Source organism: Stegostoma tigrinum, chromosome 10, assembly GCF_030684315.1.
Source record: "Stegostoma tigrinum isolate sSteTig4 chromosome 10, sSteTig4.hap1, whole genome shotgun sequence".
Classification (NCBI taxonomy): domain Eukaryota; kingdom Metazoa; phylum Chordata; class Chondrichthyes; order Orectolobiformes; family Stegostomatidae; genus Stegostoma; species Stegostoma tigrinum.
In genome coordinates this window covers 39,918,281-39,931,647 of record NC_081363.1, presented here as the reverse complement: position 1 = coordinate 39,931,647, position 13,367 = coordinate 39,918,281, and the positions used below count along the sequence as shown (strand labels likewise).

The following is a 13,367-nucleotide window of genomic DNA, read 5'->3' as shown; positions in this document are numbered from 1 at the left end:
CCATCTTCATTGTGACTGATTTCTTAGCAGCCTCTGCCTTAGTAAATAATGATGCAAAGTACTCATTGTGTCTTGCTTTGCACCTCAAAGCCCATGTAGGCGCTCTTTATTCCCAGCAGGACATACCATACCTCTTACCATTCACTTGCTATTTAGAAGCTGATAGAAGATTTGCTTTAATGCTAATTTAAATTCTCTTCTTGTATTTTTTCTTCACCATTCTTATTTGCCTTTTTACTTCACTGTTAACTGAACATATTCCACTAGTTCTCACTTGAAGAAGTCACATTGTATGAAAGATATACCTTTTATTTGTTTAATCATATTGTCTATCTCTCCCAACATCTAAGGAGCTATGATTTTGATTCCCTTGCCTTTTATCCTTGGTGAAATATAATTTTTTAAAAAAAATCTTGTCCTTAGATAACACATTGTTCCATTATCCTTTGTTTTCTGTCTATCTTTAGTCCATTTTCCCCGGCTTCATTTCCCCTCCTCCAGTAAAAGTTAGCCATCTTCTAATTTAGAAGTTTATACTTTAGATCCAAGCTCTTCTTCATTTCTAATCTAAACTTTGTGAAATGATCAGTCTTACCCTCACATGTCCGCTTGGGTCAACTCATTCTTCAGCAGCAGACCCGGCCAGGTGTAATTACATTTGTTTCAATGATACTTATCATTGATTTGACTGGACCAGAAGACCATAAGAAATAGGAACAGGAGTAGGCTGCTCAGTCCCTTGAACCAGTTCTGCCATTCAATAGGATCATGGCTGATCCAACATTTCTCGCATCCATTTTTCTGCCTTTTCCCTGTAACACTTAGATTCTTGATCACTAAGGGAATCCATCAATCTCAGTCTTAAATATATACAAGGACTCTGCCCCCCAGACACTTCTCTATGGCAAGAGGTTCCAAAGACTCTCAAACATCTGAGAGAAGAATTCCTCCTTATCTCTACCTTAAGTTGGCACCTCTTGATTATGCCTTCTGGCCGTAGACTCTCTTACAAGGGGAAACATCCTCTCAGCATTTACCCTATCAAGCCCCTTAAGAATTGTGTATAATTCAATGAGATCGCCTCTCATTCTCCTAAACTCCGGTGAGTAGAGTCCCAACCTTTTTGGCGTTTGCTCATAAGACAATCTCTCCGTATGAGGGAATATCTGAACTGTCTCCTATGAAATATCTTTCCTTAAATAATGGGACCCAAACGGCTCAATTGTCTCGACATGGTCTCACGAGCATCTTAAGTTGCAGTAAGACTTCCCTATTCTTATGGAGACTTCCCTATTCTTATGCTCCAAACCTTTTGAAATAAAGGTCAACATTCCATTAGCTTTCCAGATTCCCTGCTGCACCTCTGTTTCACACACGAGACGCCGAAGTCCCTTTGTGTTGTAGCTTTTCTCTATTTAAATAGTATGCAGTTCTTTTGTTCTCCCTTCCAAAATGAATAATTTCACATTTTCCCGTATTATGATCCATTTGCCAACTTACTTAATCTATCACTATCTCTCTGTTAGCTGTTTGTATCGCTATCACAACCTGCCTTTCCACCTATTTTAGTGTCATCTGCACATTTGGATACAGTACATTTACTTCCTTCCTCCAAGTCATTAATGTTAACTGTAAACAGTTGCAGTCTCAACATTGATCCTTGTGGAACCCCACTTGTAACAGTGCCAACCCAAAAAAGAACTCCTTATGCCCACTCACTGTTTCCTGCCATTAGCCAATTCTTTTGCCAATATACAACCTTTTTGTGAGATACCTTGTCAAATGATTCTGAAATGTACTGTCAGTTTCTTTGCAATGAAAATCAATAATTTTAGGAAAACACTATCACACTTATTGTGATTTCAAGAGCGAATTACTGATGCATATGGGATCCTACATTAATTAGAGGTCTGTAATTATGTGCCAGAAGTTTTTGCTAATGGACAGTTTACTGGATGTTAAATTATAATCATGATTTACTTCAACCATCCTTTAACCTGTACAAAATATTTTGAATTTGATGATGAGATCAGATTGTAAATCATGCAAAAAGAAGGACTAATATAGATATTTTGATGTCTTTGGATTAAGAATAGTTTTGCTCTTTATCAGATCAGAGGACTATAATGAAGAGTTTAGAATAATGATAATTATAAGAAACTCTACTTTAATACAGGAGGAAAATGGACCAATTGTGGAAATCTAAAAGGGGAAAAAAGACCAGTCGTTCTGAGGAAGATAGTTTAATCCCTAGGGAAAATGCTGATGAATTTAAATCAAAGAAAGCACAAAAATCGCAAAAACATTCACAAGAAAGAGAAGACAAGCATTGTTTTTCTGATGGACCTGATGAATGTAAAGGTAAATATATTTGGTATTGTTCTATTCTGAAGTTTTTAAAGTTTTTTTGTACTTGTTATAAATTGAGCTAGGTTTCTCTGAAAGTACTCTTTTTTGTGTCATTCTTTTTCCAGATTATTAATACCAAACAGTCTTAAAATCCTTCAAGTCCTGCAGATTGGAACAGTACTCATAATGAAATCAAACAAAAACACTCACTATTATCCTTTTCCCAAACTAAAACTAATGGAAAGATATGTCCTTCTCCAAATACAGCTTCCCTCATAATATTCACACTGAGATACAGGTTTGTCATGCTGTTAGCTGTCCTTGGATGTTCAATCAAATGACAATTCTTCATACTTCAAAATAAGATTGGGAATACTGGAATATTCTTTGATATTAAAAGTCATTGCTATTCTCATTCCTATAACTCATGCAAGTACACTGACTGGAGGCTACTGATTTGCTAACAGGAGTTAGAATGTTGATGGATTTTTTTCACTTTTTATCCAAGAGTCCAAATGCAAGTCTGTTATACAAAGAAAAATTTCCTAATTTGTATGTCATGATTCTACCTGCACTGCTTCTATTTTCCTCTTTTCAGTTATGGTGCTTTCTTCACTGAAGGTGGGAAAATTTGCCAGGTATTTTTCCATTTGCACAACCATTTGATTCTTTAAGTGACATTCTTCAGTTTGAGCTTTGAACCTAATTGCTAGTAGGCTGTTTGGCCACGGAAGGTTTCCCAGCTAAGACTAATCCTATCACATTTGTCTAGAAATTGAATGGAGGTTGCCCAAACACATTTTCTTTCAAGTCTTTTACAACTCACTGAGAAATTAGACTCTCTGGGTTAAACGTCGAGACAATTTGGTGGGTGTAGAGGCCAAGGAGAGGGGATTTTTAAAAATATAATGTCCCCAGAATATTATCTGTGTTTCTTGATTAACAGTCCAATGATAATTCCACTAGGCCATTGCCTCCCCTTTGTATTGCCAGCCAGTGTATTGGCTCTTTAGCAACAAATACAAAGTTGCTGGAAAAGCTCAGCTCAGCTCAGACCTGAAGAAGGGTCACTGGTCCCAAAACATTAACTCTGATTTTTTTCTTCACAGATGCTACCAGACCTGCTGAGCTTGTCCAGCAACTTTGTTTTTGTTTTTGTTCCTGATTTCCAGCATCCACAGTTATTTGGTTTTTATTTTGGTGGTTCTTCAGTCTTGGTGTAAATGCTAGACTCTATTTGCTGGTCATCTCTGCTGTTGACCCCATCCATCAAGTTACAAATAGCCATGGGCATCTGTGCTTCTAGGGCACATTTTGGGTGCCTAACTATAATAGAGCAGGAGAAATCCCATCTGGTTTCCTTTTCTTTTTTAAGCAGTCCTAGTCTAGATACAGTAGTGGACTCCACCTCTATGATTTTGTTCATTCAGCAGACCAAACTGCAAAGCTCTGCCTGATGTGGGACTCTGCCCCTACCCCTAACCATACCCACTGCAGGCCTTATGTCGGGCAGGTTGAGGAACAATGCAATACAATAAAAATTGTATAATATGAATAAAATAATGTGGACAATTTATGTCAATTTTTAGTAAGCATCTCACATATTATTAACATAGTCTGTTAAGGTCAGGAGCAGCTTCTCCTGGTGTTGTGATTCCAGTGTAAGTGCCAGGTTTGGTGACTTGTCACATTTCGGGACCATTGTATTTTGTCAAGTCTTCCAGACTGCTAAATGCTATCTGGTTCAATTCATATGGTGAAATGTTCCCATTTTCAGCCAGTGTTTTGTGGACTGTGATTCATTCTGCCTGGTCTGCCATGGTGTGCAGTGACTTTGCTCATGCAGTTTTCCACTTTTCACCTCATTACTTATGCAGCAAGGCTCTTGGTTGCTTTTATATGGAATCACATAAAGTGGAGAGGCAGAACTGTTCTCCACTGCCAGCATCTTCTGGCGTTTTCACACCTGGTTCATATTTAAAGCCCAACAGTACACTTCAGACACAGCAAGCTAGGAGCTACCGTACATATCATAGTACTCGAAATTCTAACTTCACGACATAATATAAAGGTAAAGAAAGCTTACTTTCTGCTTCATGGCTGGGGACCTGAAGCTGTTGGTGAACAGAGTGGTGGAGAAGAGGGCAATCTTTTTCCAGCTTTCTGTGACTGGATGCCATGCCACCAGATCAAGCCAACCTGAACACGATTACAACCTGGTCCCAGGTAAAGTAGAATTCCCAGCAATAGTGCAAGAAGGTCAATGAATTGCTGTTCTGTGCAAAGGTAAATATCACCATCTTCCCTCTGCTACCTTACATGCACAGAGCCACCACTCACTCTTACTCTGCCACTGCACCCACCTCTCATCAAGACTTATGGGCTATAACTTTCACTATTACATGCATCATGTCCACTCAATGCCTCTTGCTCACTTCAACCTACCCCTCCCTGCCCTCTACACTTCCTACACATTCACTGGGAACTCCTCGCCACTCCTCCTACCTCATCACCACTAACTGCAGTTGCATTCACCTCCATCATATGCAATCTCTCTCTTTGTCTCATTGCAGCACCACCCCTTCCAAATCTATGTCTCCACAGAGCCATGACTGACCTAATGTACTCAATGGACTGCTTCCATTTGACCTGCAGGACTGACTGTGGTCCAATCCTCTGCAAGGACGTACATTCCTGCAGCCTGGTAGGACCAAGCACCGGACTGACTTCAGTCAACCCCCTGGGCTGGAATCAGGCAAACCCCTTGACCAATTGTGGCAGTGCCCCCAACTGACTGTGGTCTTCCTTCACCCCGCAATGGACAGCTCCACCTTGACTTTCTTGAATTAAAATTGAATTTGTTATGTGAGCTGCCGGCATATTTTGCAGAGAGGCTTTGACATAGCAGAGTGTTATACAGCAAAAATTCAGCAGCTTGACTCAGTGCTGTGAACTGTGACAAGATGTCTACCTCTCCCTGTGTGCTAAAGAACAATGCAAGTCACGTGAGTCCAGGATCTGTAACTGAGCACTGAGAAACCTGTGTGCTAAAAAGCACTGCAAGCAAAAGAGGCTGGCAGCCTGTGACTGAATGCTAAAGGCCCGGTGGTATTGAAACAATGTGAGCCACACAGAGGGCAGAAACTTCCCGATCCACTTGGGTTATGGTGAGAAATTTGGGAAAATTGCATGAGATGGCCAGTGAGACTGTTTTCAACATCAAGACCAAAATGTCCCATTTTACAACCAAGTCCCGGACATCGAGATGAAGTCCTTGCTAGTCAGTGGTGAAAGGCCTACTAACTAGGATTATTGCTTATTATCATTCTCATGATTGCTGAACTTTGCCACAAAGTCTCTAAGTAATTACAGGGTATGTGAGTACTAAAATAGCAACGTAAAAGCCATAAGATGCACCCTGTGTGAAATAACTGCACAGAGGATTTATCCAAGTTACCCTTTCTTTACACATGGGGATTCCTTGACACTGACCCACCTCCCTCAGAGCCAGCTCTCAGAGTGAACAGGATATCTGGTACTCCTTATCTGTTGGTTATGAGGTCCACCTGGCTGACCTTTTTACAGTCACTACATCCCTCCCTCTCTGAGTTTGAGGATATAGGCTGGTTTATTTTGTAGCTCTTCCTGGGACATTTTAACTCCTGGTCATTTTCCTCCAACTCTGCCTCTGATATGGGCGGCATGTAACACAGTAGCTCACCTCTTGTGGTCCGTGTGTCTCGGAAGAATTCATTCTCTTCTTAAGGCGGCAAAGGCCTCAGTGTGGTGACATCAACTGTGTCTATCTCAGATTCCAAGGTATCTTCGACATGACGGAGAGGGAGAACCCACAGGTTCTGGAACAGTTGTAAAAGCTTTCAAAGAACTGGGCACATTTTGCTCCCGCACCGTTTGCGGCTTTCATATGGTCCACGTACTTGTTCAGGATAATCGCGCCGACCCAAACTTTATACTTCACTGGACCTGACCTTGCATCAACCATGCCTCTTACCCAAGCAGGGCTATTCCTGTGATTCCTACACCAAACTTTGTACCCTGAAGTAAACTGTCGCTCATGCTTAGCAGCATCTTCTGTCTGGCATTGGCATTCCTGATACTGTCATCCCTCCCCACCCCACCCCAGCACCACCACCCAAATCGAGGAGGATCAGATTTAACCTGGTGTGGAGAATCTTCCCTATGAGCAACTCTGCTGGAGCTATCCTGCAGTTGCATGAGGGGTGGTCTTATAATCAGGGACAGGGACAATTTGGCATCTAGTGAAGCTGTAGGCAGTTTCTTCAAGCTTGCCTTCAACATTTGGACTGCTCTTTCTGCCAGATGATTGGATGATGGATGGAGCTGTCCTTGTATGTCAAATATCATTCAATTTTGGGAAATACTCAAATTCCCTGTTGTTAAATGATCGCCCATTATCTGTGACCAACACTTATGAGAATCCTTGGTTATGGGTCTTTACGCTGCCACAATTGCGACTGCCTCATCCAAGCTGTAGCCATGGGCCTGAGGATGTGGGGGTTCCATACCTCCTGTTCCCCTGTTCCAGATGCTGCCAGTGGTCATTAGTCTTTGGGGCCCTCTTCTTGTCCCTTTCGCTGATGCTTCTGCTCCTTCAGGCACCTGGGTCTACCCATGTATCTGGGGCGTCGACCCAACCTGCGCATCCGGGCCAGGGGAATCAGCCCCAGGGCCTGCTCCTCACCTGTCGGGAGACCCTAGGCTGGCATGGAGCTGTATCCAGCTGCTGCCAGAAACTTCCTTCTTCACCAGGCAGAATTGCTGGGATTTTCTTCTGTGCCTTCACAACAGGGATATTTGCCAATGACATCCAATGCAAGAGACGGGATGGACCGAATGTGCAGTTGTGGCCAAGTGGTCCCCCCCACGCAGGTTCAAACCTAGCTGACTACAATCCTGGCCTTGCTGAAGCAAGTGCGTGTTCAGTTGCTGGCTGAATAAGACACACCCACATTTATTGTGGCTCTTTTGAGGAAAGTAGCAATATTCAGAAACATGAAGGAGCAGGAATATCTAAACATGGAGTGGGTTTCAGTCAGTAGATGCTTTTGCATGGTTACACCATTAATCCCACATACCGAATGGTCTCTCAGCATCCCATTAAAGGTTAAATCAAAGATGCATGTCTCTGCCCGTCATCATAACCTCATCAAAAATCCCGATATGGATCTCCTAGTTCTAAAATTGCTGAGTAAAACCGATAGCATCTGAGAATGCGCTGAGAAGATGCTTGGGTAGGAATATTCCTTAACTAAATCTGTCAATTCTTGAAAGGCTTTAGCAGCTGATACCTCAGGGAAAGTTAGACTCCTAATCACTAAAAAAAAATTGTGGGCCCACAAGTTGTCAGGAGAATTACTCTTTGCTTTTTATCTGCCATAATGTCATTTGCCCCAAAAAATGCATTGTTTCCACATACTGGGCCCAGTCTTCAATGGCAGGACCAAATGGGTCAAGCTTCTGAAATTACAGCATGATGCCAGAAATGCTTATCCCAACTCAAAGGTGACTATTGCAAGTGAATTTCTTCAGGAGCATGCTTTTCTCTCGTTGCCGCTGACATAACTCCACAGAGGCCAGTATCCTGTCCTTGAGTTACCTTTTATTTACATGTGTGGTGTCCTTGACACTGATCCAGCTCCTTCAGAACCAGCTTTTAAAGTGAACAGAGCATGACAATTCTGTTTTTATCTGTTCGCCAGGGCTCCCTGATTAGATCATATTAACAGCCCCAATCAGGGAACTCATGTTCTATGTGGTCCACCTGGCTGACCTCATTACAATCACAACACTGTGTAAATGCATGAATTTGCATGTGGGTCTTCGCATAAAGTGATCTCACATAAACATGCAGGTTGTAGGTGTTTGAGCTCATAAGGTTGAAGGGTTGGTTAATTTGGTCCAAGAGCAAGCATGCTGAGTTGTGAGGTTGGTGCCGATGGATGGCAACTTGTGTGGACAAAAGACTGAGGGAGGATGGTGGCCAAGGAACATGCAGAGGAATTGTGGGAAGAATGTGTTACATGATGGGTAGAACAAGCTTTTGGTGAGCTGCCATCTATCTACTCTGATTTACATGTCAGCAATTTGGACCATGTAGTTTCTTGGTGGATGAGAGGACAATTGGAAGTCGTGTAGAAATAAGGTGAGTTTTGGCTTTAATCAGATGTAAATATTTAGAAATAAGGTATTTATTGCTGAATATTCTGAAATTGCTATTTAAGGCTTGAATGGGAAAACAATCAGAAAAACATTTCTTGACACAGAAACTTTTTTTTTCATTCTCCACACTTTCCTGTCGTTCTCAGTGTTACTCATGCTGCACCAAGGGAGGAAAAATTTTACCCATTCTCTGTTCTGAGTTAGCTACTCTAAATCTGACTCAAAATTGGCTGTTAGAAATCTTGGATTGTGATGAAAAGGGGAGTAAAGTCAAGAATTCTGCTCCTGATCGTGACCCAGTGATGTTCAGCGGAAAGCCAACCTTATTCAGATGTGACAAAAAGCATGTCACATGTTGCCACATGATGTCCAGGCCCACCTTTGAATAATTTCTAGTTAAGTGAGGTAGAGCTTATTAGAGAGGCACCTTTGTGATCTTACCATTACTGGAGTAAACATAGGATGACCAGATCTTCAAAAGGCAAACTGGCGCACATTGAAAAGCCATGGGAAAGCAGGGGGTCCATGATGATTGATATGTAACACAACTAAAGGCAGAAATCTAGGAGGGCCACTGTTGGAGGTGGGAAGTCATGTGCCAACATTTTAATTTACATGTAATAATTTAAAGAGTGGAAAATGTGTTAGTAAACTGGCATAATTGCTTCTGCTTGCATTATGTTTTGCTCATTTTAGGTATTATAATTGTAAATTATATAATCAGATTATTTTAATGCAATTGCATAAAGTGAGAGAGGTAGTGCAGTTGCAAAGGGAATAATGAAAGGGCTTCAGTGAGTGAAAATCCTGTCATTTGAACAATTTGGAGAAAACTATTGGATCACCAGAACACTTCGTGAAAAAGAAGTTGCTCCTGAGAAAATCTGGCAGCTCTATGTAAATGTCTTCAGAAGTGTAGGAAAGAAAATTGGCAATATTATTTATTAAATTAAATTTCATTATTCCAAATTTTATCAGATTTACTGAATCTATTTTTCAAATAGAATTAAAGGTAGAAATATCAGGTCTCTAAATAATTAGAATTAAATAATATAATCAGACTGTACTTGTTCCATCTTTTTGAAAAAAAAATTACCTGTTTGATTTGATTTAACTTTCTTTCCTAAGTTACAGAAGTTCAAAAATTAATGCTGGATCAGAGGTTCAAAGAAGTGAATTCTTGGCTTGATCAATATGGATACAGTTTGCTGAAGATGCCCACAGTAAATAACACACAAACAAATCCAAAACAGCACATGATGTTGGATGTGGACAGTCTTTTGGAAGAATTGAAAAGCAATATGTCATCATTTAGTGAGTCATTGCTACCAGAGCAGGAGGAATTTATTTTGTTGGTGTATCGTGTAGTTAAGCTGGAAGGTGACAGTATGGGGCAATGGAAAGAGAAACTGGAAACAGAGAACTTTGAACCTGAAAGGCCAAAAGCATGGAAACAAGGTTTCTGCGAAATAGTGGAACTGTTGGTGCAAAATCAAATTCCACTATTCCTAAAAAACGGTGCTGAAAATTATGTAAAAGAACATGTAACAAACCTGCAGAAGATCGTGTTAACCAATTTATTGTCTTTCTCAAACCAAAATGAGGTCTTTAAAATATTTGCAAAAACTTATCATACTTGTATTTTTCATCACCTAAATGAAATTTTCCAAGCAGATCTGGACATTGAAGATTTATTCCACATTTTAACGTGGGTCACTCATAAATATAAAAGGTAAGCCACCCCTTTCATGAGTTTTGAGAATCTTGTTCAATATAAAATTTTATAGATTTAAGCAGCAAAAATATAAATAACATTGATACTCGTATTATTATTCACTTTCCAAGAACTGCCTACACTAATGATCTGTTTGCACCCTACAACGTTTTAAAAGCAAATGATAACACTAGCATAAGTTTACCATAAATGTATTTAATAGTAGCAAAATGTAGAAGTTTACCTTTTTCTATTGGTACGCAGCTAATTACATCTGCAAGGATTGCCTGTCACAGTATCATTTTGTCCTCTTGGGTAGAGATAATCAACAAAGCTAAGATGTAATTATATGATACTGTTCTTGCAGCAGGAGACTATATTTAGATCATCTGGCCAAAGATTTGGGACTTTATCAATCTACCCTTATGTCTGAAACTTGCTCATTATGAGCACAACTTCCTGCTGGAACTCACAATTACTTCTCTAATTGATTAGAGGACTAATTTATCAGAGGACTAAACAACAAGGTAGACCTGAAAATGGACATTATTGAGGGCAAGCATTTCAGCCATTTGACCCTGAGATTACCACATGTACAGAAATATTTGGAGAGATTGAACAGGAGCCATTGAATTTCTCTTTCTCTTGGGCCCATTTAAAGGAAGTGATTTCTGATTTTCTGTTGAGAACCTATTAAGGATCAGCTGATATATACAAGCAAGTGACTGCATGTCTGAGCAAGGTCATGCTTGAACAATACTTTAAGTCTCCTACCTTCACCATATTTCAACATGGGTTGCTATCTGAAACATTGGCTTGCCTTCTTGCATTTAATTAAATGCTTCACTGAAGCAAAAATAGTAAAACTTGGAAATAATGCATACTGATCTGACTCAGCTGGTGTACCTGAAAACTGCTATGTGCTTTTCCCAGTTTTATTCGTTTTGTGGACATTTTTTTTCACTTTAGCTCAGCAGGTTTGTGAAACATGCGGAAAGTAAAGTAGTTAATGGATTTCATGCATCTACCCCCACTGTGAATGTGTTAATGATGCCGAACTGAACATTTATTTTCTTCATACTTTCCAACTGAACACATCGGTCACAACACTTCTAACACCTTTAGCATAGAAATACATGAACAAAGAACAAAGAAAATTATAGCACAGGAACAGGCCCTTTGGTTCTCCAAGCCTGCACCGATCCAGATATCTAAACCTGTGGCCTATTTTCCAAGGATCTGTATCCCTCTGCTCCCTGCCCATTCATGTATCTGTCTAGATACATCTTAAATGATCCTGCTATGCCTGCCTCTACCACCTCCGCTGGCAACGCATTCCAGATACTCACCACCCTCTGCGTAAAGAACTTTCCAAGCATATCTCCCTTAAACTTCTCCCCTCTCACTTTGAAATTGTGACCCCTACTAACTGAGTCCCCTACTCTGGGAAAAAGCTTCTGGCTATCCACCCTGTCTATACCTGTCATGATTTTGTAGACCTCAATCAGGTCCACTCTCAACCTCCGTCTTTCTAAATAAATAATCCTAATCTACTCAATCTCTCTTCATAGCTACAGCCCTCCATACCAGGCAACATCCTGGTGAACCTCCTCTGCACCCTCTCCAAAGCATCCACATCCTTTTGGGAATTTGGTGACCAGAAATGTACACAGTATTCCAGATATGGCTGAACCAACGTCCTATACAACTGTAACATGACCTGCCAACTCTTGTACTCAATACCCTGTCCGATGAATGAAAGCAAGCCGTATGCCTCCTTGACCAGTCTATCGACCTGCATTGACACCTTCAGGGTACAATGGACCTGAATGCCCAGAACTCTCTGTGTATCAGTTTTCCCAGGGCTTTTCCATTTACCATATAGTTCCCTCTTGAACTGGATTTTCCAAAATGCATCACCTCACATTTGCCTGGATTGAACTCCATCTGCCATTTCTCTATCCAACTCTCCAATCTATCTATATTCTGCTGCACTCTCCAACAATCCCATTCACTATCTGCTACTCCATCAATCTTAGTGTCATTTGCAGACTTGCTAATCAGACTATCTATACCTTCCTCCAAATCATTTATGTATATCACAAACAACAGTGGTCCCAACACAGATCCCTGTGGATCACCACTGGTCACAGTTCTCCATTTTGAGAAACTCCCTTCCACTACTACCCTCTGCCTCCTGTTGCCCAGCCAGTTTTTTTTATCCATCTAGCTAGTACACCCTGGACCCCGTGTGACTTCACTTTCTCCATCAGCCTGCCATGGGGAACCTTATCAAGTGCCTTACTGAAGTCCATGTATCCATCTACAGCCCTTCCCTCATCTATTGACTTTGTCACTTCCTCAAAGAATTCTATCAAGTTGGTAAGACATGACCTTCCCTGCACTAAACCATGCTGCCTATCACTAATAAGCCCATTTTCTTCCAAATGTAAATCGATCCTATCCCTCAGTATCTTCTCCAGCAGCTTCCCCACCACTGACGTCAGGGTCACCAGTCTATAATTTCCAGGATTATCCTTGCTACCCTTCTTAAACAAGAGGACAACACTAGCAATTTTCCAGTCCTCCGGGACTTCACCCGTGATCAAGGATGCTGTAAAGATGTCTGTTAAGGCCCCAGCTATTTCCTCTCTCGCTTCCCTCAGTAACCTGGGATAGATCCCATCCGGACCTGGGGACTTGTCCACCCTAATGTCTTTTCAAATACCCAACACCTCCCCCCTCCTTATGCTGACTTGACCGAGAGTAATCAAGCATCCATCCCCAACCTCAACATCTGTCATGTCTCTCTCCTCAGTGAATACCGACGCAAAGTACTCATTAAGAATCTAACTCATTTTCTCTGACTCCTCGCATAACTTCGTCAAGAAACAGTATCACAGGAACCTTATCAATGAAAATGTAACAGTTCAATGATGAGCATTATAAGGAATTGGAGAAACCAATTTTAGATACTAGGTGTATAATTGTAATTTGGTAGGTGAATGAGTTTTCAATCGCTTTGACACCATAAAAACTACATTAATGAACTTCCTAGAACAGTCGTAGGGAGAGCTTTTCTGCTGCCATTTCCAAACAGGAA

General features: G+C 40.9%; 1 protein-coding gene across 2 annotated transcripts in view; it reads left to right on the top strand.

Annotated features, from left to right (window-relative positions):
• LOC125455489 (exocyst complex component 3-like) overlaps positions 1-13,367 on the top strand; it is a 128,482-nt gene that overhangs the window by 87,775 nt on the left and 27,340 nt on the right. For both annotated transcript variants that reach the window (XM_059649121.1, XM_059649122.1), the window contains 2 exons: positions 2,177-2,361; positions 9,679-10,282. In XM_059649121.1, the coding sequence (XP_059505104.1) occupies positions 2,177-2,361; positions 9,679-10,282 (789 nt within the window). The remainder of the gene's footprint in view (positions 1-2,176; positions 2,362-9,678; positions 10,283-13,367) is intronic.